This window comes from Cinclus cinclus, chromosome 5 (genome assembly GCF_963662255.1).
Source record: "Cinclus cinclus chromosome 5, bCinCin1.1, whole genome shotgun sequence".
Taxonomy (NCBI): Eukaryota; Metazoa; Chordata; class Aves; order Passeriformes; family Cinclidae; genus Cinclus; species Cinclus cinclus.
In genome coordinates this window covers 34,992,166-35,013,210 of record NC_085050.1, presented here as the reverse complement: position 1 = coordinate 35,013,210, position 21,045 = coordinate 34,992,166, and the positions used below count along the sequence as shown (strand labels likewise).

The following is a 21,045-nucleotide window of genomic DNA, read 5'->3' as shown; positions in this document are numbered from 1 at the left end:
TGGAGACAGTAGCTCAGTTCCTGCCTTATTAGCGCCACATGCAGAAGAGGGAAGAGGGGTACAATTCACTGTTGTTCCCTTTTATATGCATGAGATTCTTATGATGCTGTCTCACTGACAACACTGGAATGTAGACATGACCTACTGTGGCTTTCAACTCAATCATCTAGTACTACTTCACATTTTGTCTTCTATGTAGCAAGTATATTCAATCTCAAATATTAGAAGCTAAATCACAGGTTTGCTTCAACTACCATGAGTTTAAAGTTTCATTATTTTGCTTTGCTGGAGTCATGGTTTTTCATATTTGGGAGTGCTGGCATTTTACTGCAGCAGGTAAAAAAAGCTTCTGTACGTGAAATAGCAAGTAACTACATCGGAAGCACTGCTGCAGTAATGTATGTTTATTGCTATCCCTTTCTTTATAGGTTGTTATTTTACAGACCATATAAAGCACTTGCAATTTATTAGTAAGGCCATTTAAACTAGCATGATAGGACAGTTGAACCATTCTTCAAATTACAGTTTCCAGGCATTCAAGAATATGTTTTCTCCAATGCTTCGTTTCTGTCAATGCACATTAGCAAATCATAACTATGGTAACTGACAGGGTCAGGATTACCAAGCTGAAAAAAATCAAGGTACTTTACTGGATCTGAAGTAATGATTGCAACTAATTCATTTTTGCTTTCCTTTCTAATGAAATAGTCTTTTGCCATAAAAACACGAATGGGAAATATCAGGAACTGCATTCAGCATTCTTCATTTGTCATATTTTCTACGAAACTATCATTTGGAGTGCTGAGGGAAGAACTGCACTTCACCTACAAGTCACCTGGGCTTTATTGTCATCACAGTCTACTGAAAGCAACTTTCTCCTGTTTAAAGCACAGAGATGCATTATATTACACTTCATAATTTGGAGCAAATATCACCAACAATTAGGTAACTATAAAACACTTCTGACTCAGATGAAATGAGTGTGAGAGAGGTGACTCAGGTCTCACTTCCCCACTCAGAATGAAACTATTAAAAAAGGATGAAGATGAAGCAAGAAGGTAGGAGAAGGAGTGCAAGAAACCCCCTCTCTTTGGCATCTGAGAGCACAGGCAACTGTTCCATTGGTGCTGCCACAAGGGCTTCTGAGCTTATCTAAAGGTACACTTGTGGACAATCACATTCAGATGTGAAACAAGTTCTAGTCATGCACGTACTTCACTCCACGCAGATCAGGGAAAAAAGACCTGGAAAATTACTTAAAAGAATCTCATTGATAAAAGGAAGATTAGTAAGTCAGTTGCTTCTCTCTTGTACATCTTGATTACCTTTTATATACTATGAAGTGATCCAGAGAACATTACAATACTTTAAGTGAAAGCAGCCAGCCTTCTACTCACCCACATCATATAGCATGCACACCATGATTTGACTGTATGATGAGTCAGGCAGCTACCAATTACAAAATCTTTTCTAAATGAAGACATGAGTTTGGCTTGAAAATATGTTTCCTTCTAAATATCATCAGTTCTCCTGATAATGCAGATTTGCTGCATTCTACTACCTTGAGATTCCAACAGTTAATGAGTATACAGACTTCAAATCATACGTCAATAAAGTATTAACAAGCATAAGAAGTACATATCCTGGAGTCTTAACACACACCTAGGTAAGATACACCAAGACTGCAACCAGTGTAAGCACGAGGTCCTGAAAAAGTGCTTATTGATCTGCAATTTGACTCTCTCATCACCATTTAACAGAGTCAGCATCCTACTTTCAGTTGGGACAGAGTTCATTTCTTCTTAGTAGCTGATACAGGGTTGTATTTTGGATTTGGTATGAGACTGACATGGAGAACAAAGTGTTGCTGGACAATGCTTAGCCTAAGCCAATAACTTCCTAGCTTCCCTTGCTCTGCGAGTGAACAGGTACACAAGAGGCTGGGAGGGAGCACAGCCACAATAGCTGACCCAAAGTGGTCAAAGGGATATTCCATTCCAGAAAACACAATAAACAGTACAGAAACTGGGAGGAGCCAATCCCTGCTCCAGCATGGGCTGGGCATCAGGTGGGACGAAACTATATTATGCACCACATGTCTCTGGTTTTAGTCCTCTCTTTCTTTCTCCTTTCCATTAGAATTATTGTTGTTATTGTAATTCAACAGTTCAATTATTAAATTCTTCTTATCTCAACCCATGAGTTTCACCTTTTCTTTTCCAGATTCTCCTCCCCATCCCGCTATGAGTTGGGGGCAGTGGCGAGCAAGTAGCTGTGTGGTACTTAGATGGCAGCTGGGGTTAAACCATGACAGCCAGCATGCAAGTTTTAGCCATTGGGTAAAAACAGGCAGTTAAAAAAACCCTAAAATTTGGAAGCAAGTACCTGTTTTTCAGACTAGTTTAATTTTAAATTTGTTTTTGGATTCTGTATTTTCTAAATTGCAGCTAACCTGTTGGAAACAAAATCATAATATTATAAGAGATTAACTCATGGGGGAAAAACAGAGTAATTTTATTTCAGCTATAGCAGAATTGTAAGCTTACAGCTTCAAATACACATTTAAATATGTATTCTTATTTTCAAGTTATTTAGAGGATCTATGTGTATATATAGATATAGACACACATTGTAAATGTGCATGTGTGTGTTTGTGTGTCTATACATAAAAGGGTGGGAACAGCATGATTATATTCTACAGCTAGATCTAAACTAAGCAACAGCATCCGGATACAGAACAATACCTTAGAATAAAACTATATGATCTCAGGAAATTCCATGCTATAATTATCTCTCCTTTAATTCCACTGCATTACCACTGAATGGGAATCAAGACAACAGCCGGTGCTAAGAATCAGATGCATTGACCTATACACAGTTTTATTTTTTAAAACAATTCAAACATGCTTTAGACTCTCTCAGCATAGAGTATGCTATATTAGTGTTCCTACTAACTATAGTGTCTAGATGCATGTTACTGGAGCAGTAGGAATAAATTGCATGGCAGTTCCCATCTCTTCACTGCTGCTTTCCTTTAATCCTTTCACCTTCTCCTTCAGCTACTTGCTATGTATAACTCAGCACCAACCAATGGGATTTAAACACTGAACAAAGGGGCAGTACTGCAGAAACCTGAGCTTGATCTGAGGACAGAAGTTTCATATACTTCAGAAAAATCCCTCAGCAATTTCACCAGACAGACTATGGAAAACATGAAATGCAACTGAAAGGAGTTGCTCTAGTTACATAGGATGAATACGCAAGTGCACACTGACTTAACTCTTCTACAATCAACCTGCCCATTTAAACTTCTGAAAATTGGAATTTGTGAATAAACCTTGAAACTGTGGTTACTGAGGCCACACCATGTATTCCTCATAGAGCCAGTCTCTGTCTTGTAGCTACAGCACAAGACCAGACAGTGTGACTCAGCAGCTTAAACTTTGAGCAGTTAAGGTACAATAATCACAGATTGTTTCCAAAAGAATTACTGACTCCTTCAAGGCATTTTCTGCTCTAAGGCCATTTTTTCATAGGACATTGCAAAGTGAAAAGAAAGCAGGCCCTTAAAGCTGGGTTAACAGCACCACTGTGATCTAAGTTATTGATCAACAAATGTCCTAGACTATCACAAACCAACCCCCACACCCACTCTTTCTATTCCCAACTGCTTATTCACAGCCTCCCACAAATTCTTGTCTTCTGGATAGACACAGGCACACATGAAGCCAAGAAGTAAACCAGACCAAAAAAAAGTCAGGTCAACCAAGTAGTCCTCAACCCTCACAGCTTCTCTCCAGGCAAGCTGTCACTGGGATCATGTTCCCAACTCAGTTTCCCACGTACTCCCACTGGCACTCAAGAAGGGACAGTGCAGGTGACAAACAAGCAAGGGGGCAATGGGAATAAAGGTGCTGGTAGCACCAAACTATGCAGGTTCTGGCAGTTAACTTCAGCTGGAACTTCTCCAGTCTGTCCACTAGCAAGACCTTGGTTCTAGCTGTTTATTTAAAGGTTTTGACAGACTTTAACCTAGAGCTTGGTTTTCCGCTGAGGAACTGTCCTAATGTCTGTTTCCTGTCCACATTAATATAGTGCAGCTTCTCCACTGAAGATTTGCAGCACCTTAAACTGACAGGGAAATATTATGTGGAGTGACGAGAAGAGAAAGAAAATATAGAGGGTGCCTCAGGGGCATACTTCTAACATCTCCAGCAAAATTTAGTCAGCAAATAAGCATCACAACTTATGAATTTCCAATACTTTGGCAGATTGCTCTGCTAAAACACAAAGTTTTAAGGAACAGTGTATGTTCCCTGCAGCTGCTGAACAAGACCTCCTGTGCAGGTACAGCTTTGGTCTGCAGCAGGTCATGAAGTAATAGCTGTGAGAAGAATAAACTTCAGTGTAAAGAAACACAAAGCAGAAAAAGGCTCATTTTGCCCTAAGAATAAAATGAGAAAAATAAAGGACGCAGAGAGGGAAGAAAGCTGGCATCTGCAGGTGAAACCTGGATCTCAGAGAAGACAGTGAGGAGGAAAAGAAAAGCTGTGAACTGAAGCTAGTGAGGGAGATGGAGGAGACACACACACTCAACAAGGGACATAAGCTGGCAATAATTTGCTATTTACTAGAGAAAAAGCGGAAAATGAATCACAGAGCCTTAACAGGCCTGGTGTAACCTCACTGCCATTTATTCACATGAGAAAGGGCCATTATGATTATAGATACAAAGATGGGAAAGGAGAGATCAGATTCTTTCAGTGTGTGATGACGAGGAGAAGCGAGGTGTAGAGAAAACACGGTGAGAAACTAGAGCTAGATTTAAAACACAGGAACTGATCAAGAACACAGGTGAATGAAGCCTAAAGGACACAAATCTGCTGCCCCCTCAGCTATTTTACTATTTACATAAAGCAGCCCTGAATGAGCAAGACACACGTAGGTATAATACTAAGGTCTTAAGACAAACAGGCTTCTATCTCTTCAGCTGGATCAGCTTATGTATCATTTCACAGTCCTCAAATTAGGTTCAGCATGTAATTCACAGGCAGCAGTGAGGGAGGTAAGTGGAAGCACTTAGGCTGGTGCTGCTTCCCAGTTCCCCATATCCAGCTGAATTTTGTAGAGGACTGTAAGCTGTCCTCTAGACTTGGACAACACAGCTGCAGGCATTTTTATCTTTTCAAAGTCCCTAAACATCAGGTAATTCCAAAGAGTATCAAAAGCATATCAGAAAAAAAGTAATTTTTTAACACTAGCATTGTCCAACTTCTGAACACTTTATTTTTACTGAAGTAGCAAGCTGTAGTGTATATATTCATATATTTCATAAATTTGTGATTGCAATGCTTGTCAGCACTATCTTGGCTCTAGTCTAACATATTATTTATGTGGAGTGACAGCAAGGCATTGATAATAAATCTTCATATCATAGCAAGAGAAAGATTCCCTGACACCAAACTTGTGTCACTGAAAGTCCAAGTACAAAGCAGAAGACAAATAATGTTTATATGTCCTTCTGTTAGTTTAGTTATTTCTATAGAAGAAATTTTGAACAACTACTTTCACACAACATAAATAACCCACTAAAGGACAGTCCTGTAAACTGTCAGTGCAAGTTTAGCTGCTCACGAACTACATGGAATTTGTTGCAAAAATTAACCTGTTGACAATTACATCATTAACCACACCACTTTCTCACTGTACAGAACATAACCACAGTACTATCTAATCACAATGAAATCTGAGTCGGTGCTTCATAGTTGATCCTGAGTCATGTTCTGCAGGAAGCACAGCTGACTAGTTAAATTAGCAATGGGGTCCAGTATTACCAGCCCTCCACTTCAATATTGCTAAATCTTTTATGTATGTAAGGAGAAAAAACAAAGCTAAACCAGCAAAATTAGTTTGGCTAACAAGAACCTTATAACCTACAAAGATTAAATTTAAAAGATAATTTTATTAGAACAATCTGTTCACAATGGTAGTCACAGTTCATGAGGATGTGCTTGTAAAACAATGCATCCAGGTACACAGCTACTCTTACTTAATTTTGCTACACAGTAAAGTAACAAGATCAGCCACTAGAAGTTATTTACCTGAAGTACTCATAAGTAAACTGTTGCACGGTAGCTGTAAAGCCAGCATAAATCCATGCTGCTACCAAAAGGAGTACTTCCCTCCCCACTTCAAGCTTTCCAACACATCTACAGGAAGGAGAAAGAACTAGTAGAACAGGGACAGGCTTGTGGCTGGAGCACCTCTTCTGTCAAATTAAGTACAGTCTCATTTACTATAACTCACATGCAACACAGTTACTCAGTGTTACTCATTCACAGCTACTCACAGATACTACCTTAACTACTAGGGCTGGACCAGACAGGTATGAACAATCACACCTTTGCTTTGGTTCTGCCTACAGAGTGTAATTATACTAGAAAATTAATGTATTTCAGACAACTCAAGTAAAAATGCTGCAGACTCAGTAAGAAAAAATAATTAAATAAGACAATTTATCCTTCCAAGGTGCAGCTCTGTCAGAGCTTGGCGTGAAATACAGTGACCCTTAAAGGGGGTGGTAGAAACTTCTCAAACTATTGTGTTCTTCACTGAGTAGAGTCAAAGAGGTTGTGGGGTTTTCTTCATTTTCTTTCAATCTCATAGAAGACTCTGAAGCCATTGTCGCAGACAGGTAAAGTACTTACATATCAGAGTATCAGGATGCTGGTTGCAAACTAACTCTGATTTTATGAAAGCAGATGGGAAAATTGGTAACCAGTGGATTAGAGTAGTTCTGCATGAAATTCAGTTACTTTAATGACTACCAAATAATTAATTAATTCAATTTTTCTTTCCTTTATTAATGCCATATTTCTTTTAAGATTGCTACTGAGGTATCAGTGCAAGTTTTGTAAGATAAGCAATTTCACATCTTATTCAGACTTTGAATTTACTTTAAATTCTTCAATACAGCACTAACTCAAAGTAAAAAAGAAATTCCCATTGTGATTAAAGTAATTAGCTAATGAACACAACCCACTCTGGCTCAGAATAAGCTTTTTTAATAGCTTCTTCATTTGGTAGTTTGAAGGCAAAAAAATATATGTATTGTGATGACAAAAAATTAAGTCTTTACAAGAATACATGTTAAATAGTTTAAGTTAGGGGCTTTATGATAATGCATCTACCTAGCTTTTTGAGGAAGGAAAGAACAAAATCAAAGCTAAATACAATTGCAATTGTTTTCACAATTGTAATAAAAACGTGCAGAACAATAGCAGAAATCAGTAGGTTGGCACAAATATCAAAAAATATTTACAATTTAAAAATGTTATCATTATCCACGAGAACTTCAATTTTATTACATATATACACAAAAAAGATTTAAACAAGTATGTCTCAATGGAACCTTTGGCAAGACACATAAATTCCTCAAATTCAGCAGAACATGGTAGTTTCCTAGTGAGGCAGAACAGAAAGTATCCCAATATCACCAAGCAGAAGGAACAACAAGTGCAAGGATTTAAAAAAAAAAAAAATCCTAACCCTAGATGACCTAGTCTTCTTCAGAAGACTACAGATGTTTCTAAGGGAGTAACACTCAATGTCTGCTAAAGCTCACATTGTATAATTTTTATCTAAAGGGCTTCTCTTAATTCCCTTATCTTCTCCCTCCTCCTAGAAGATGAAAATAGGGAATTAAGAGAAATTTGTGACCCAACTCCACCACCTTCCTCTAAATATCCTTGCAACTGTTCCTATACTTTTCAATGGAATAGGGCATCAAGAGAAAGGATCTGCTGGATTGTCCCTGTACTCAGCACTGCGCTATTGTTCATCAAATGGCATTTGGAAGACTTTTTTAGGAAGATATTTCCTATAAGTAAATCCATAATAAGGATTTCAGGCACCATAAATACCTCAAAAGAGGTACAGATTTTAATTCTGACCTAGAGGGACAATATTTCCCCAAACTGGCAAAGCCACGGGCATACAGCAATTAGAGAGACACCACACATGTAATGAAGGGCTAAAGATGGAAATAAAATCAGTCTCTTAGGCAAGAGGGTGAGAGAAATCTGACAATGCACCCAGTCACTCTGACTGGCCAAAATATAAAAACTAACTAAATTTGCTTTTGAATGAAATACAGAATGAAATAATTAAGTGACACATTATGTTTTGTTCTTTAGCTTGGTCTTCAAAAATTTAAGGACATATATCCCAGATCCTCAAATTAAATGCCCATTTTTCTCCCCAAGTGCTGAAAATAACTTTTGTGCCTGTGTAACACAACGTTCAAATTATAAATCTTAATAATGTTAGTCAATATTAACTGTAGAATAAGTCTTTGCATAAACTACAAGTCAAAAAAATGAAAGAAACTCCACTGCCCCCAAACTAGGACCATTCTGGTTTGAAGTAGCTCAGAATCTACCAGCTGGTCATAGCATCTTCAGTATGAAAACAGACCAAACCCATGGACAAGACATCCTTAAAGAAATACTGAAGAGGCAGAGGCACTCCTCTCATATTCTCAATCCAAAAACTGTGGATGTTAGGTGAGTAGGAGAGGAGGGAACTGCAGAAACTGATTAAGTCCAAATATTCTCCTTAAACAGAACAGCACATGCTGCTGACATGATAAAGGCCACTTGCAAACCATTAGTTTGTCCCAGTGGGGTATTTCCTATATTCTTATGCTTTAGGCTAGGCTTGACATGTATCTAAAAATTTGCAAGCATGGGCAGGTTTTAAAATTTTCTTGCTCATATGCACCTAATTAGTGCATATAACCAAGCCTTCACAAATCTTGCCTGACAGTAACATCTTATTGTTAGCAGGCATAAACCGTCTTTGCAAGACTGCTGACATGTTTCACAGACCACACTGAGACCACATCTCATTTTTAAAGAAAAATCATTAAGGACATTAAATATACAGCTCATGGTTTATAACTCAAAAGATAGCTAGTTCCATTAAATCTCTCACTGTGCACATGTGGCAGGCAGAAAAACACATTAAAAGCATAATGAACACCAAAGTTTAAATAATCATACATCATCTTGAAACAGTCCCCTAAGAACAGCTTTTATGTGAATTTTGAGGAAGTAGTAATAACTATGAAATACCTTCCCCCATCCTGTTCTTCAGTATAAATATGGGTAGTTCTTTAAAGGAGGCATTTTGATCATACTCATGTCTGACATGTTACAAAATACTGGCATATCAAGACACACATTTTAAAACAAATACACAAGTGGAATTATTAGGAAAAAGAACAAAACATCATTGTGTCCTGACACACATCTGTTGTGTCCCACATGTGGAATATTGTGCGCACTCCCAGCTCTTTCCTCTCCTTGTGCTGCAGTCTTAAAGAGAATTAAGAAGGTATGAATTCAGGTGATCAAAGGTAAAGAATGGCTTAATTTAAAAATAACAGGTTACAAGTGAAAGATCTTTAAAGAAAAAGAAACATTGAAGAGGGGAACTCAATAAAAACACAAGTGTCATGGACAGAATTGCTCCCTGCCTTGTCCAGAGGACAGACTCTGGAAGTCTCATATTTAATCAGCAGGTGTCAGAACCAATTCTTTTGCTTGTCTTGAGCCTTTGTTTAGTTGTTTTTAAATTTACTATTATCTATAGTAAACAGAACATCCACTTAAAGGCATACTTGTTGATACAGAAAAGCATTGATCTGAAATGCTTCTGTGGGCCCAATGAGTACCTGGAGAAAAGTCAGCTGAAAGCTATTCAAGAAAATGAAACAACACACACACACACACACACACACACACACACACACACACACACCCCACCACTTAAGTCAAGGAAGTCCACAAGCTGCTGCCTGTCAGCAGGTAGTGACACTTTCCATTTCTTTGCTTAGGAGGAGGTTGTCAAGTAGCTCCTGTAATTTGGCAGGGCCTTGGATGGTAAGGGCATAAATAAAAAGAAAAGAAGGCCAGCCAAAAAAAAACCTAAGAGGTAGTGGAAGACCAGAAGAGTGCCCATAGGAAGGTGCATGTTGCCATGGCTGCCCTTTCACAAACATGATGAGCCTGAGGATCCTGCAAATGCCTGCTGCTGGGTTTTCCAACTGAAGTCCTCAGCTAGCCAAGGAGTGAGCAGCAAGTACATGCTGATATACCGGATATTTCTCTTGAATGTGGTCTGTGGGATGCAAAGGTGAAGGAAAAAAGTGGAATAGAAATATCCCAAGACATTTCCATGAGGTGGTTTGAGGACAAATCAGCCGGATGTTGTGCAACAAGTTCCCTACAGTCGAATCAATCAGGACAGTTCATATGATTGAGCATAAAAGAAGAAACTTTTGGGGACAGGACTCATTGGGTACTGTCTTCTTGAAGGAATAGACTTGGCCATGGCTAAAGGGCAGCCTTCAGCTGGAAAGAACTGGGGAGAAGGCTGTGTCAGGAGGAAGATGTGGTGGGTCATTTCTCATCATGTACTATGTATGAGGTTGCCAACACCACTCTCCAATCAACCTCTGCCACATCAGTGGGGCACAGGGTACAAGTTCAGTGACTATGCAGCATGGGCTCTCCAATGAGATTGTTGAGAATGCCATATAGGGCTAATCAGTCATTTTGTCTGACCAGCTACAGATATTCTACTCTTACATTACTTCAATACTCCATATTTATTGCATAAGCCAACTAATCATGGAGTAAAGCAGCAACTTACAGGCTCAAAGTAAAAACAGAGATCATCCACCTGTCATATGAGATGAGGATTTGAAAATTTCATTAATTTTCTGAAACTGCTAGCTAAGATATTCAAAGAGTTTCATTACTACAAAGAATCTTTTTATGCTATTAATCCAGATTAGTAGTGACTGTTCAATTTAGAGTTTGCCTAAATCTTTAGTTATACCTGATGCAATAGAACAGCCTAATTCTTCCTTCCTTTGAAGCATAGCCCTGCCCTCTGAAAATTCTTCTCTGCTCCTTCCCCTACTTCCTGTTCCAAATTCATGGTTCATTGTGCTTTTACTGCTTTACAGCCCATCCACAGACATTACAAAAAGGAAAGTACTTCAGAGCTCCTCTACAGATTTTTACTCCTTTGTTTTTAGTGATTTGATCACCTGCTGGCCCAACCACATGGAGAAAAAAAAAATCATTTATCTTAAAGATCTTCATAATTTTCATAACCGATAATCAGAGAGAAATCAGCAGCTCTTCTTGGACAGAACAAATAAAAAGCATTTAATCACAAAACACTTTACAACTTTTAGTTTTACAGGCTGCCTTTCATCTGACTTGAGCACTACAGTCTTAGAGAGAACCACAACTGTAGGCAGCCCCTTATCAACCAGTTTGCCACTCTAAGGTGGTCTGAGCTCAGTCTGAGCCCAGCTGCTAATTTAAACTACCTCCCTCAGCACACCAACACTGAACCCCTCCCAAGAGGGGACATTCCCACGCGTCCACTACTATTAACATGGCATTCCTGGAAGCTGAAACAAATTGCACTGAGGTGGCCAGGAGCTGCCCACCTGCTGGGCTCTGCTGAGCCACAAAAGCAGCCCAGACCACTCCAAACCATGTGCTCAAAGAACTCCTCATACCTCAGAGTGTGCCTGGGAACACAAGGCCAAAGGCACAAACTCAGCATCACTGACACTTCAGCAAGAAAGGAAACCCTCCGAGGTTTTGATTTTGAGCCTCTTTGTTCTGTTGTCTGGCAGTTTAGATGAAACTAAACTTTACAAAGGAGACATGCCAATACCCACCATATTGGGCTTCACGTCAGTGGGACTTCTAGCAACTATTAGTGCCCTCCTGAAGGCTGTGGCCTGTGGGCTGCACAATAAGATTCTTGGTATTTTAAAATAAACCAACATTTTGCCCATCTCTAACCAGAAAAGCATCCAACTGGAAAGTCAAAGTAATTCTCCCTCCTGGAAAAAAAAAAAAAAAATAAAAATTCTCCATATCTACCGAATCTACTGTGCGAGCCTGCTTATTAACAAGATCATCTCATTTCCTCCAAATCACAGACTATTTCAGTATTAAAGGATTTAAGGAGGTTAAACTAAAAAATATCCCCGTGGCAAAGAGACATTGAATGCTTAACATGAATACTTTGACATTTATATGTCAAATGAAACAAAGTAAATTGTTGTATTTGTACTGCAGCAACACTCTGCCCATTATGCAAGATGTGCTGGAGAGCGGGTGGGGTGAAGAGGAAGTCCTAGGCTCTGTTTTATTTTGGAAACAACTGTCCCTAGGGAAGGGATGAACGTCAATAAGGCATCATCTCAAGTTTATTTTGTATTTTCCTTTCACAGTTAACTGCATTGCTGATCTAACCATAAGTAGCAACTCTATAAAAATTACACTATTATCTCCACCAAGACTCTTGATATTATTACTTTGACAGGCAAATTATGTTTCTGTCAGGTGTATCTGTGGGTAGTTACAAACAGGTAGAACTAGAATGATTGGAGTTCCTTATTTCTAAGAAGAAATAGAAGTGGTGTATTCTAAGTCATAGTGAGTGTGCAATTAGGCAGAGATTCTCTCCTCAGGAGCACACCAAATAAAGGATTATCCTTTTAGGGGTACAAATAAATCCTTTTAGGGGTACAAAATACAAACACTGTCTGTAACTTCCAGTGAAAGCTATTATTATGGTATCCCCATAGCCTCCAGCTCACAGCAGTCACAAAGCTGTCACATAGTGTGCAACTCCCAGTTGTTAGTCAAAAATGACAGGTCAAGACTGGTAAATTCAAAGGGCCCCAAAAACAACATTTAAAAAATATATTATTTAAAAAAAAAAAACAAATAAAACCAAACCAAAATAACAAAAAAAAAAAAAACAAACAAGCAAGCAGAAAATAAAAAAAAACAAAACAAAAACACAAAAAACAAATCATCAAAACCCTCTCAGAATCTCAGAATTACTTCTAACACTTAAGGCAAGAAATGCTCTCCCTTGTTTTTTTTTTTTTCCTTAGGGAACAAAGAAAACCAAAGAGACTTTTCCTTAAGCAGACTGGACAGTTTACCCACCAGCTGTAACTTTCTCTCTCCCCTCTGAAACAAATACACGCATGAAACAAACGAACTAGCCCTCCAAACATTTAATTGTCTACACAAACATGAGTAAGTCAAGAGCAGATAAGGTGTAAAGCTTTGCTTGGCCCATTTTCCTCTTGGCTCTAACTATTCTAACTGATGCCACAAGCACATTCTGGACAGCTGGAGCAGCTCACCACAAATACTTCAACTGCCAAATTCAGCTGGCCAAATGTAAGTTGAAGGACAACAACAGTAGTTTTGCTTCTTTTAAACAATCTCAAATAGAATGTAATATTTCACTTGGAAGACACCTACACCAATTGTCTAGTCCAGCTGCCTGACCACTTCAGGGCTGACCAAAAGCTAGAGGATATTGTTACAGGCATTGTCCAAATGCCTCCAAAACACTGGCAGGCTCAGGCCATTGACCACCTCTCTAAGAAGACTGTTCCAGTATTTGATCATCCTCTCTGTAAAGAAATGCTTCCTAACGTCCAATCTAAACTTCCACTGGCGCAGTTTTAACCACTCCCATGCATCCAACCACGGCACCTGAGGGAGAAGAGATCAGCACATCTCTCTCAACTTCCTCTCCCCCAAAAGCTGAGAGAGCAGTGAGGTCACCCCTCAGACTCCTCCTCTCCAAGCTAGATGGACAGAGTCCTCAGCTGCTCTTCAGAGGACATTCCTTTCAGCCCTGTCACCAGCTCTGTTGCCCTCCTCTGGCTGCATCCAAGGACATTCAATCTTGAATTCTGGGGCTCAGAACTGCACACAGAACTCAGGCTGAGGCCAGAGCAATGCAAAATACCCTGCTCTCCTGCTGTATCTACTGTTTCTAATAATCTTTAGAAATATTAGAAGTTTCCACACATGCTTGTGGAGTGTTGGGAGAGTTAATATGGGTCATCTTTGGGGAAAAATATTAGGAAATAGCCAATTGTTGCATCTGTTCTCGGATGCTATCCCTTCTGCTTAATTCCTCTCTCTTTCTCAACAGAGCACAATTATTGAGTAAGGAAAGTCAAAGAATTAAACCATATAATGGTGTAAAGGATTGTGTTCCTCATGATTCGTGGAATGGCTTATTTCCCAGGGCTGCCACAAGAAGGTAGGAGACATAAAACTGGTGACATCACACTTGACAGCAGACAGAAATACATGTGTCATTTGCTCCCCAGCAGCCTTCTGGTATCTTCTTCCAAGAGCTGTCCAACTCTTTGCCAGAATTTTCTTTCAGAATTATACTTGCCCAGTATAAAAAAAAGTTCTGCTTAGTTCAGTAAGGCAGATGTAAAATACCTTAAATAGTTTTTAAGCTGCATTCTCAAGGTCAAGCTATCAGAAAACTGTCAATGAGTAGGTAAAGTAATTATGTGAACAGTTCGGAGTAACACAGAGTTTAGGGTGACAGCAGTGTCAGGTAACTAATGTCATTAACTTCAATGAAAAATGATTGCTTGGGGAAGTTAACCATAATCAAGATCCCAAAAGTTAGCTGTAGATGATGCATGGTCTTAATAACTATAGGAAGAATGATTACATGCTCATTTATACTCAGTAAAGACTACAATACAGTCAAAATATACTAACTGCTATTATTTTTTTCCTTCTCATTATCAGAAGTTTTTTCCCCATGCCTTCTCATCCTCCCCCAAAGAATACCACTTCTCTTGATTACTTTGCTAAAAAGGAGCTCCTTACTAGAATATCTATTCCTTCCACTGGCAACTGCAGTCTCTAAATACTTGTAAGGGGTTATAGCTGTCTTAGACAAGTCAGGAAATGTCAAAAGAAAAAACCCAACAAACTACTACAGAGCTAAAGAGATTGATTTATGATGATTACAATGGAAGAGTAGAAAAATAAATTACTTACAATGCAGATATTTCCTCACTAAAGTCTGAAATGCAACAGAGAGGGAGAGCAACATAGATATTGTCACCAAAAGAACTTCTGGAGACAGATAAACACAAAACAAGACAAGTTCACAAATTCAACAAACAACCATCCATGCTTCCATAAGTTAACAATGTTTTAAATTAAAATTCTGTGCAATTTATGCAGCCATTAGTGTCTTTGAATTAGACACACACTTACATGGAGGCAAATTTGGTAATACATTATCACTCTGAAAAGAACCAAGGTGGAATTTAAAAAATAATAAACATCTATAATAGATAAGGAAAGCAATCATACCTATCCTACTCACTAGGCAAAATTCAGTACTTTATCAAACAAAACTCTTAAGAAGCAACTTAGTCTTTGAAAGAGCTTGCAACTTTCAAGGGACAAACTTGCTTGGAATTTCTTGTAACTCATTATACAAACAGCTGTATTTTTTTTTTTTACATTAAACAGGATATTACATTTGTTAGGAAACCAGTGTGACTTCAGTTGGATTCCCTTTTTTACCCAAGGATTTTCTTTTAATGAATCACTGACCACACTCAAAAAAGCAGGAGCTGAACACAAGGTTCTCAACTGATTTTCTATCCAGGATGCAGGGTAACAACGGGAGAATATTATTACCATCACCCTCAGCTATAACAGTCTGAAGTCTAAGTCCTGGTTTATTTTTACTCAAATAAGTGGATACACACCCTTGAAAAACAAGGCAAGACTTTGAACACACACAACCTAAGTGAGCATAAAAATAATAGTTTTGATGGGATGCTTCTGTATGCCTCTGCACAACACTGCAGTTAAAATGACCTCCGCAGTTTTTTAATAACTTTGATAAATGCATGGGATTGCTGCTGACAAACAGCTGAAGTCCCTCCCAGGCACACTAGTGTGCTTACACCAGACACCCAGGAATGCACTCCACAGAACTAGAAAGTGCTGTGAGCTCTTTGAGCTTAGTACTGTACTTTACTCACATAAAAGGCTAGACCAAATTTTAATATCTCTGTTTGCAGAAGCACTGCTTAGTCTCTAAATAATTACTACTACCAGTGTTCATCCTGCTGCATCTGCTACAAATAATGCCCCTAAGAAAAACGGCATCTTTTTGTGCTCATGTGTGGGGAAAGAAAGTGGTTACACACATAAACACACAAGAAAATTTGCAGCAGACTAAACAGCAGCAGCTGGAAAAGATAGCATTCTCCCTACACACTCAATTTAGCACTGCTTAAGTGAGGTGTGTGCTTGTTTTCAGAACAGACAAGGCTGCCTCATCTCTCACCTGTGCATGGAGCACAGAGTAAGGCACTTGACAGACTTATGGGTGATGATAAAGCTGATGGGTTTGAGATTATACCATGGAGATACAGTGGCAGCAGGAAACCTGGGAAACTGACATGCTGCTTTTCCTCACACTCCCACCAACTAACAGTATTTAAATTATGCTAGCCATCAATGAGCAGCACTGTATGACTAGGTCAGATATGAAATAATTGTATAGTAATAAAATTTAAAAGGTGCATCTCGGGTAGCATCCAAGACAAATTCAGCGCAAGTAAGCACGTGTACTTACACTGCAAAAAAACCCAAAATTACAGAATCACAGCATAAACTGCTCTATTGCTGTCTGTGTAAAGAGGCCTCAGAAGAAATTTCAGGGATGCGCTTTAGAACAGGCAAATACACTTCCATTTGCTATTCCCATTCTAATACAAAACTAAGAATCTTTGCATAAATATAGTTTTAAGCCTTTTCAAACTACATGGGACGACTGACCAATATTGCTTTTTGCACAGTCACGTAATTCTAAAGACTACACAACAAAATGATGGTGGAGCTATGACAAACCCTACCAGCTGTGTGGTTTCATTCCAGATACTGTTACCATAATAACCTATTCCTGCAACTATTACCTCACTGCCATTAATGAAGTCTAGGTACATGCTACTGCCACACCTTCATTTCAATAATGTAAGTTTAATTCCTGCATAGAATGCACATGTAGCTCCTTCAGTTCATTTTTAAACTTTCGGGAAACAAACAATATGGAATCATTTCTTTCTTTTAAATAATACTCTCCCAGGTAGACAGCGTATACTCACCCCACGTTCCCTATTCAAAATTGCCTAAAGAACAAAAAACAGAGACCAAACATATTATAAGAATTATTAAAACACTCAAAAGACAGTGCAAGCAGCTACAGTTTCAAGCCAGCGGTGCGGCAGAACAGCTCACCCTCCCCTTGCTGCAGCTGCTCCGAGCATCCCTGCGGGGCGGCGGGTCCCCGCCAAAGGGCGTGAAATGTGGGACAGCAGGGCTGATTCCCCCGGGCCCTCCTTGAGCACAGAGACAACTCAAGTACCAGGCTGCCCTCCGCAAGAAGCCACCCAGGCAGAGAGAGAGAGGCCAGGGCCGGCCGCCCTCCTGCCCCGCCGGGAGGGGCGGGCTGCGGCTGCCAGGGGCTCAGCTCCTCGGGACAACCCCCTGTGCTCCAGGAAATCCGCAAGAGGTGATTTACGGGCAGGGTTCATTCCCATCCCACCGAGCTGACAGTTCAGCTGAAAAGTATTAATCTGCGCCTTGAAAGCTTGTTAAATAACGAAATTTACCCTTAGGCTGGAAAAAAAAACAGTAGGGGTGGGTGGTAGGAGTGGAGAGGGACGAGGCAGTGTTGCAAAAGCTTATCAGTGCCCACTTGCTGTAGAACATGCCCTTGCAAGAGCTGTGTGTGAAGAACTACTACTATTTATATCTGTAATACTTCCAAGTTACTGCAAATCTCTAGACAAGTTTAATACGTGAAAATTACCTGCTTAAAACCACAAGGCCCCTATCTTTTGGCCAGCTTTTCCTCCTATGTTGGAGAAGCCTCAACTTCATTCACACTTTTTAAAGTGTTTTCTAAAGCTCTTGAAATAGGAGTGGAGAGAAATAAATATTATTGTATAAAGAGTGGACCCAAAGGCCTGTATGACCTGTACTTAGGCATCAGTTTAACATGCAGCAGCATGGCATCTTGATGGGAAGTAAAAACATAAAATCTATTAACTTCTTTGAAGCTAACAAAGTTCAAGCAGATAACTTTATACTGACAATACAATCATAGTTTCCTTGAAACGATTATTTTCAGTTTACTTATTTAATCCTTTCATAATTACTTAAGATATTAATCTCAACATTCACAGAAACAAATATGTGCAGTACTCACTCACTTAAACAGTTCCAGCAAAAGCAACAAACTCACAGCTAAAGACTTCCAACATGACTAAGTCTGCTTGGATCCAGAACCTTTCTCCACTCACTACTCAGCAGTAGTCAGGCACAAAAACGTTTTCCTATTAACTTAATTGCTTAACACATGCTATCCCACTCCCTGGTCTCTTGACCTTTCCTTCCTTTGGTTTGCTGACAGTTCCTCTTTTTTCCAGGGAGCACTTGCACTTATACACAATGCACTACAGTGGCAGCTCCAAAAGACTTCGAGGTTTCTTCAAGAAACAGAGTAACTTTCCACACCATATACATGGGAACACAAAGCATCACTGAGGAGAGTACCTTCACTATCAGCTGTTCTACCTCAGCAGTCTAAGTACACAAAATACGTGCTGTGCTCCAGTCTGTATTCTTTCTACCTTTCCAGCATAAGCTATTCTGAGGCTGTACAACTCAAATGCCAGTTTCACCCAGTAAATAACTGACTTACAGTCATGGGTTGGAAGGAGTTGAGGTATTTTTACCCTCCAGTAAGTTTTGAATTTCTTCTTTTTCCCTTTTTTTAAATTTATTTTTTTTATTTTATTTTTGTAAATAGTCTAAGTGGTAAGAGTGGCTAGATGAATTGATTTTGTGTTCCTATTTTTAAGTACTTAAGTGTGAAAAACACTTTACAGACTTTTTAGCAATATAATAACTGATAGCATGTTAGCACTCAGAATATTGCAGTGTAAGCATTCAGCTGTAGTTAAAATATTTAAGAGAGATGACAGTATAATCAGTAAACTTTTCCTATGCAGATTACTATTTGAAAAGCATGAAAGTATTATTTCTGTGCACAATGTATTGTCTACAACAGTTTGCATACCTGAAGTACAGCTAATGTATACTATCAACACTTGACTTCCCACGTAGTTACAGTAAAATCTCCCAAACGTTTAATCAGTAAAGCAAGCAGCATGGGGGGAAATCAGAATATTAGTTTCAATTTTAATCCACGCAACTCCCTCCCTGCCATGTACTGAAATGAATAATGAATGAGCTAGGTCACGATTGCTTTCAATAAACATGTCAGAAATCTTCAAAACAATGAGACGAGAGTAAGACAGACATCAAAGGTCTTCCTAACAATGCCACATGCTTATACAACCGCATACTATGCATCTTTTTCATGCATCAGCATACCAGGAACCGCAAAACCACAAGTACCAAAGGTACTTGAGCTTAACGTTACGAAACTTAATATGCAAACAAAAATTAACCGAGAATTTTAAGTATTTGGGTCTGGAATCCGAGATTTTAAACCCAACCTTCACCACGCGTCTGGGCAGAACTAAGGTTTTCAGACTGGAGTGTCACCTTACACCTCCCGTCAACTCCGTCACGCAGCAGCAGCTCGCCCAAAGCGTCAGTAACTCCAAGAGACTTTTCAACAAATGGAAAGTCTAGGGTTTTGTTGTCATCGTCCTCCCACGCCTCCCTGGCCACTTCGTTCTTGCGCCCAGCTGCTCCCCTGAGCGCTTCTCAGCCCTCCCTCCCTCCCTCCGCGCTCCCCAGCGCAGGACCCCGCTCGGAGGCGCCTGCGGGGCGCGCCCCAGCTGCCAGGGCCGGCATCAGCCGCAGCCGAGGGGCCGCTGACACGGCGGAGCAGGAGCAGGGGCCGGGGCCGGGGCCGGGGCCGGGGCCGGGGTCGCTCCGCGCTGGACAGTCCCCGCTCCCCGGCAGGAGCGCAGCCCGGGGGCAGCCTCCGCTCATCAGGTGTCTCGCCTCCCTCTGTGTAAACGCAGTTGTTCCCCGCGCAGCCCGCCCTCCAGCAACCCCGAAAACTCAGACGCTTCTAAAAAAATTCTTTCCCCCACTTTTAAGGAACCCCCCCCCACTTCAGAAGGCTTCTCCCACATCTTTTCCTTGGTGGAATTCCGAAGCCGTCCGTTCGAAGGGACTCGCAGCCACACGCCCAAAGGAGCGAGTTGGCATCCACAGCTGGGGCACGGGCTTACCTTTGCCTCCCCCGCGTCGGGCTCCTCCTCGTAGTAGCCCTGGCCGGACTCGTAGGCGGCGGCAGCGGCCGGCTGCCGGGGTCCCAGGAGCACGGCTCCGGCAGCCAGGCAGCAGCTCAGGGAGAGCACCTCCAGCAAGTGCATGGTGCAGGGATGGCAGAGCGGGCGCGGAGCGCGGCCGCGGGGCAGTCGGAGGAATGCAGCCGAAATTATGAGGCTCCTTCTTTTCCTCTCCCCCCGTCTTTCGCTGTCCTCTCCCCCCCTCCCTCCCCTCGCAAAATCCAAGGCGGTAAAATCCGTGGGATGGAGAAGATGCGGTAGCAGCAGCTCCTAGGCGCCTGGAGGGGAGCTCCCAACTTTCCCAGCCGCTTTGCAAATTCTCACCAAAGTTATCCAGAGTTTGCCAGGTAAAAAACCCACCAGGAAACCGGACATCCGAGGCTGCGCTCACTCAGGAGCAGAGGAGGTGGAAAGCGCAGAGAGGAGGAGGAGGAGGAGAGAAGGGAAGGAGGGAGAGAGAGAGCCAGGGAGCTGCAGAGCGGGACGGAGCGGCCGGTCGCACCCGGGGAGATCCCTTCGCGCGTGCCGTGCCGGGCCGTGCCGTGCCGTGCCGTGCCGTGCCGGGGGCTCGGTGCCGAGGGGCCCCGCTGCGCTGCGCTCCGCCCGCCGCGCTGTGCGGGCGGCTGTCAGCGGCGGCGCGGCCGGGGGGTGCGCGGCGCCTGGGACTGCGCGGCGGTGGCGGCGGCCGCGCATGGCGAAAGCGCCCTCTGCCTGCGCCTCTGCGCGCCGAGAGGGGCCGAGGCCGCCTTCCTCCTCCTCCTCCTCCTCCTCTGCCGCCGCCTCTGCCTCCCCCTCCAGCC

The 21,045-nt window shown here is 41.2% G+C and overlaps 1 protein-coding gene across 1 annotated transcript in view; it reads right to left on the bottom strand.

Annotated features, from left to right (window-relative positions):
• VEGFC (vascular endothelial growth factor C) overlaps positions 1 to 20,798 on the bottom strand; it is a 69,718-nt gene extending 48,920 nt beyond the window's left edge. Inside the window, exon 1 of the mRNA XM_062493599.1 lies at positions 20,186 to 20,798. Within this exon, the coding sequence (XP_062349583.1) occupies positions 20,186 to 20,329 (144 nt within the window). The 5' untranslated portion in view covers positions 20,330 to 20,798. The remainder of the gene's footprint in view (positions 1 to 20,185) is intronic.
• Between the last annotated feature and the right edge of the window lie 247 nt (positions 20,799 to 21,045).